The sequence below is a fragment of the Montipora capricornis genome, chromosome 13, assembly GCF_036669925.1.
Source record: "Montipora capricornis isolate CH-2021 chromosome 13, ASM3666992v2, whole genome shotgun sequence".
NCBI lineage: Eukaryota > Metazoa > Cnidaria > Anthozoa > Scleractinia > Acroporidae > Montipora > Montipora capricornis.
In genome coordinates, this window is record NC_090895.1 from 38,395,655 (window position 1) to 38,402,134 (window position 6,480).

Below are 6,480 nucleotides of genomic sequence, written 5' to 3' on the forward strand. Positions count from 1 at the left end.
CTTACGGGGCTCTGTTGTGCAAAGTTGTATATCCTTTGCAGACATTGTTGCTTTTTGCTTCAATTTACACTTTGACAGCTGTAAGTTTGTCACGTTACTGGGCAATAAACCACCCTCTTCGGAAACAGATAACTACTAAGTGGGCTAAATGGATAATTTTGGGAATATGGATCTCGTCGATCGTTCCCGTCATTCCTTACATTCAAGTGTCGAAAAAGAACAGTTTATCGGGTAAATGTGAAGAGGAATGGTCGAGCAAAAATTCTCGGAAGACGTACACGGCCTGCCTGTTTGTATTCGAGTATCTTTTTCCACTCGCTGTCATTTCGGTCGCCTACGCAAGCATAGGCTGGGAACTTCGGCGACGCGCTCAAAATGGGAACCCTTGTTTGCAAGATCGTAAAGCCAAAGAAGCGAAGAAAATCGTGCGCATGCTTAAAATAGTGACACTGCTGTTCGCTGTGTGCCTGCTACCAAATAACATTTTGTGGATTTGGCTGGATTTTGGTAATGCTGCAGAAAAGTACGAAGGATTTTGGGATCTTCTCGCCTTCGGTAACATCGTTACATTTGCAAACAGCGCAGCTAACCCCATTTGTTACACGATTCTAAACGAAGCCTATCGAGACGCATTCAAGGATCAGCTTTCTAAGGCGTTTTACAGAATAGCTGGGAAACTTTTGCAAAGGAGAAACCGTTTCACCATATCACAAAACAGGATACAGCGAACGGGAACCATGGAGTCCGTGTTATGATTGTTCTTATCCATAACTAAGTGAAGTACGATCCTCGGCGTTAGTGTAGTTTTGAGATGGATTGTTTATAATGACATTGACTGAAGTTTCGACAGCCTGAGCGGAAGTCATCCTCAGAGTCAAGTGATTGAGGATGACTTCTGCTCAGGTTGTCCAAACGTCAGTCAATTAGGGACCTTAAGCAAGCACGACGACGACGACTACGAGAACGTTGTCTAAAAATATTATTTCCCGTTACTGTAATAATTTTACGATTACTCCATGTCGTTCGGCTTGGAAAGTGTGAATGCACAACGCAAGAATAAAATTGATGAGAACGGTGTGGATATTCAGAGAGAAAATTGAAAATTCGTCATCATGTGCTCTCGTCCTCCACATGACCTCAAATTTGATCATTTCACGTCGTAGTCAAGACGAGAACGGCAAAGAAATGTATCAAAATGTAAAACGCACGTGCTGGGCGTGCAAAGCTATTGTTTTTGTCCACTAAATATGCAAATTTGCGGCGTTCTCGTAGCCGTCCTCGTCGTCCTTGCTTAAGGTCCCTAATGTCATCCCAAACAGTGAGTCCTTCCCAGGACTTTACTCACCCAGATGTTCGTGTCTTTAAAGCCATTTACGATGTTCTCATGAACACTTCTAAGCACTTCGTACCTCTTAACAATCTGCAGGCAGAGCAGGACTTAAAATGTTGCTAACTCAGGCTAAATTAAGGTGGTTCCCTAGAGTATTTGCCAATACCCTCACTACAGAGCACGAGTTACAAAACGAAACCTAGTTAATTTCTCTTAACGTTATTTCCTGTAGAGATTTGCCAGTATGGGTACCGTTTTGATACTGCTTATTTTTCGGGTGTCAATTTTTGGATTATGGTCGTTACCATGGCAACATCACGTCAAATGACAGGCAGATATATCTCTATTTTTGGCCTAAATTTCTTAATATTTATACTTTCGTTCGGTGATTTTTTTTTTTATTCTTTGTCACATTATGGGAATGATAATGCCTGACATTTAGAAGTGGTAAAAAGTCAAGGTCGTTCATACGGTTTTGCCAATATTCTGTAATTTGTCATTTTTCTAAAAATATTCGATTCGCTTTGACAGATTTTAACAAATTTGAGGTATTTTATAGGAACTGTATGTGTTTAGAACTGAGCCAATTTTTTAAAAAAAAGTTGCTGAAGGGAACGCGAGAAAATTAGCAGTTAATTTTACAGATTTGGTCTCGCAGACGTCACAAAAATCAGAAAAACACGCGCGATTCAGGCTCTATGCGCCATACTAATGCCCAGCTTGCGCACGGCCCTAAAACTCTAGGGAGCCGATGTTGTTTTCTGACAAACTTGCAATTAACTGTTTACTTTATTATACCAAATAGCGTTCCAAGGCCCTAAGCTGTGATCATCAATCTTTTTGAGAGTTTAGTTAGTTATTAGAACAGCTGAAGACTTATCTGTTCACAAATTTTCAGTTTGATAGGGTTTTTCGTCTTGCGATAATTAAGCTAGATTGAATATTCTAAGCTTTTGCGTGACACGATGTCAAAATTGCGGCCGAGAATGCTGTCACGTAGGTTACAAAAGTGACTTATCCGCTGAGATTTTGCAATCTGAACAGTCCTTGTATGAGAATAAGTACTCATATAGATGTTTATGAGCCCTCAGGACGCAAACATGGCGTCTCCATGCATACAAAGCCTTATAAATTTGGGTAAAACAGTTCTTTAAACATTTCCCGCACGAAGAAACATCGCACAGACCTGCACCTTTGCGAGACTTTTTTTAATATTCATCTTCTTTTATCTCTTTGATTCATGATTTTCTTGTTGAATGATTTTGATGATGGTGTGACGGTGAAAACCTGAAAAGACTATCTTTTGTTGCATGTCATCGCTGGGAAGGTAAATGTTCGTAGATGTTAGCTACATAAACGTACTCTTCAATTACAAAGTAACTACTGCCACATCTTACATCAAAGTTAATTGAATAGAGTGTAACGTGAAGTGCTAGATTTCTATCCCGTATGAACCATGTGAACGTTAGCCCTACTGATGGAAATTGGCCCGCACAAGGACAGAGAAAAACTCTGACCAGGGTGGGAATTGAATCCACGACCTTCGGGTTAGATCTCCGCCGCTCTACCGACTGAGCTACAAGGTCAGACGGGAGCAGGCCGTGGGAACTGAAGAGGTACATTAAGGAAAGGTTACGTTTATACAAACGTTGGCCGTGTAGCACTTATATTTTAAACAGAGTGAACTGAATAGAGTGTAATGTGAAGTGCTAGCTTTCTATCCCATATGAACCATGTGAGCGTTAGCCCTACTGATGGAAATGGGCCCATACAAGGACAGAGAAAAACTCTGACCAGGGTGGGAATTGACGGCCTAGTAAAGAATGGAATTTCTGGCGTTTGAGTAGTTACGAATAAGCCGGGAATTGAATATTTCTGCGTCACGGGAGCAGCAGCGCTATTTAATTAAAGCTGGAGACAGCATGTGACTAGTCATTCTATGCCGTCACCGCTTTCTCCCGCTTTTCAAGCATTTTGCGTCAGAATGAGTAACCCTGTCTCTAAAGCCGAAGTTCTCTCACTAGTCGACTCATCAGTCTCTAGGAACAACGAAAGTGTTTTATCCTGTATGAAACAAATGCTGGACCAATCTCTGTCAGAAAATCAAACGAGCAAACACTGAGGCTGCTGATTCGTACCTGCGAGAAGTTAAGAAATTAAAGTTCGAAGAGCAGCATCGTTTCAAGAAGAAGGCGAACGAAGATCAGTGTAGATTTAACATGAAACTTGCGGCTGACGCAATTGATGACGCTATGACTTCGTGCTTAGAGAAGTCGTTCGATAAGGTTAAAGAATCTCCTGATAATAATAATAATAACGATGTTTTGACAGTATTTCTACATGGTAGCTTTACAGCCATCATATTTACTAAGGAACTAACTACTTATAATCTAACTAATCACAAACGTAATACACAAGTTAAAAACTTTTGAAATTTGTTAAGATCTAGAAATGCTATAAATACTATGAATAAACATAACTTAGGAACCTTGTCAAGACATCTTAAGCGCGTGCTGGCCCTGCTCTTTAAAATTTTAAAACAATCATTTTTTTTGCGGGTAGGGGATTGAATAAAGTTGCTAATGAGGCCTGCAAAATACCCTTAATTAAGAGAATTTCTATTGCAGGCGCATTGCTAGAACGCAGTGTACGTTGGGGATTGTGCCTAGGCAATTTGCAAGTATTCGGGCAACGCTGCACTAAAAAGAGCTTGGTGTCCAAACTTTAAAAATGCTTAGTTGAATATTTTCCAGGGTTGGTAGCCAGCCAAGCTCAAGGACGTCTCTTTCCGAGCACAAACGATTTACAGTGCAACGCGCCTTACCGTGGCCACCCAACAAACTTTCATATTTGACGACTACGCGCAAATACGTCAACTCAACAACCCATACAAAGGTGTTCAACTTACAACTGTGCGAGCTTTGTAAGGAAACGTGACTGTCAATCAAATTCACACACCCTGGTTGGCGGACAATTTGTACAAAACTTTGTTAGGTGGCCACGGTAAGGTGCGTCGCACTGTAAGACAAAACCAGCAGCAGCATTCTGAACACGTACTCTTTTCGGATTTTCTGCAAAAATACCGTTGCGGGGAGTGGATAAGTGACGGAGTGATTAAAATTGAGTTTAGATAAGACGAGGCTTTGAACGAGAGACTTCTTAGTCTCTTGCGGTGGCATGTTCTTGGTCTTTCCGCCTAGAGTGGCTAGCACTTTATAGCATGATGACGTGAGCTCATTTGTATGTTCTGTCCATTTAAGGTCCGCACTAAGCCAAGTTCCTAACAACTTAAATTTCTCTACCCTATCGACTGTCTTATCTTTCAGGGTGAGAGGTGGAGTGTATGCGTCAAAATTATGCATTTTTGACATATTCTTAGTGGTAACCATCTGCTTGGTCTTGGTTTCATTCAGTACCAGGTTACTATCAGCTGCCCGCGACTGACTCGATGCTGCTGAGGGTCTTTTTCATCAGTCTTTGGGAGTGGCATAATGCAGCACCGTTGTTTCGTCAGCGTACTTAAAGCAAGAGGAACCATCTTGTAAACAATCTTGCACGACGTTCGCATTAAGGTTGAAGAGAACGGGCCCAAGTATTGAGCCCTGTGGCACTCCATATAGGACACCCGCTAGACTATATTGTTTGTTATTGACTTATACAAACTGGCAACGATTAGTCAAGTAGATCAAGAACCACAGAAGGGCTGGCTTGGACAATCCAATTGAAAATTATCAGGGCTGAAACTCGTGCGAGATCTCAGGCCAGACAAATTTTGTCAAAGGAAAACTAAAGTTCGGATCTCTTCATCAGCGTACATCTAAAACCTTGTCATCCCCTTCCACTTCTTTGAGTTTTTTCGAGAGCAATTCCGACGATAGAAGGTCAACTAAGAAGCCAGACAAAAGTCAGGTTGCTGCTTTGCAGGCAACAAATCTGGCCATTGGAGATGGCGTTGCTCTTTCCCAAGCCTCACACGGGTCAATGACTAGCCGGCGAGCAAGTGGAAGGTGTAGTCGATTCCACTTTTTCTTTTAGTACTTCTGTTTATATTTGTTGTGATGATCAGTTACCGATAAAGTTATCTCCGAGATTAAAACTTCACAGCCACGTTGCATGCGAGTTCTCTTTGGGGCATTCCGATAAGCTATCGGTTCGTGGCAATTTAGCGACGTGCTTCCATGAGTGAGTTAAGATTGGCGCCCCGGGCTTTGTCTTAAATAAGTGTCATTCGCGTCGGTTACCAAATTACTTTAATTTAATTTAATTTAATACTTCTATTGCGCATAAATCCATAGAGAAATGATCAAATGCGCACTGGTATTCCTCCACCGAAGGTTAGCCCTAATAACATATCTGCCCTCAAGGAATGAGCTTCGTTTCGAAGGCGATTTGTGATTTATTAGATAATAGATGCGTTGAAGCTCTTGATTCTCCGCCAGCTATAATCAACTCTCTTTCAGTTTCAGTGCAAGTCTCGGGGAAGAAGAGGCATGTTCTTAATCTAAGCCACGTTAACTTATTTGTTTACAAACAAAAATTTAGGTGTGAAGATATTTCTACAGCCTTGAAATTTATTCTAGAGGTTTCCACTTGTTTAAGTTTGGCCCTCGGTCAGGTTACAACCAAGTCGAATTTTTTTCCGGACCATAGGAAATATCTTGCCTTTTGCGCAGACTTGCGTAGGTGCGGTTTTGTTATTGACACGGAAAAGTTCCAGTGGGAACCCGCTCAAGTTATTACTTGGCTCGGTATTGTCTTGAATACCCTCGAAGGTTCTAGTTACTGAGCGTAGAATTCTAAAGCTCAAAAGCACTATAGATGCTATTTTTTATAGCGACAGCTCGCTTGTGAAAGCTAGGGATTTACTCTCTGTGGTAGGCCAGATTATTTCTCTATTACCATGTGTGGGTACCTTGGCGAGGATTATGTCAAGGGCAATGTATGCCGTTATTAACACCAGTGTTTCCTGGAATTCCAATGTATCCTTAACTAGCCAGGCCTGTCAAGAATTAGCTTTTTGGAAGCTTAACGTAGACTCATTGAATAATTTTTTTGCCATGGCAACTTCCCACTTCACTTATGTCCAGGTTTGACCCTAATTAGATGCACGCCCAATTTTGACATCCAACACAAAGTGTCGCTTTAAGTCT

At 41.4% G+C, this 6,480-nt stretch overlaps 1 protein-coding gene across 11 annotated transcripts in view; it reads left to right on the forward strand.

Annotated features, from left to right (window-relative positions):
* The window catches only part of LOC138029700 (orexin/Hypocretin receptor type 1-like), a 28,314-nt gene extending 24,510 nt beyond the window's left edge, over positions 1-3,804 (forward strand). For 10 of the 11 annotated variants that reach the window (XM_068877447.1, XM_068877448.1, XM_068877444.1 and 7 more), the window contains one exon: positions 1-3,804. This exon is cut by the window's left edge and continues 395 nt beyond it. In XM_068877447.1, the coding sequence (XP_068733548.1) occupies positions 1-755 (755 nt within the window). In that variant the 3' untranslated portion in view covers positions 756-3,804. The other variant, XR_011127921.1, reaches the window with a different exon arrangement.
* The last annotated feature ends 2,676 nt before the right edge of the window (positions 3,805-6,480 follow it).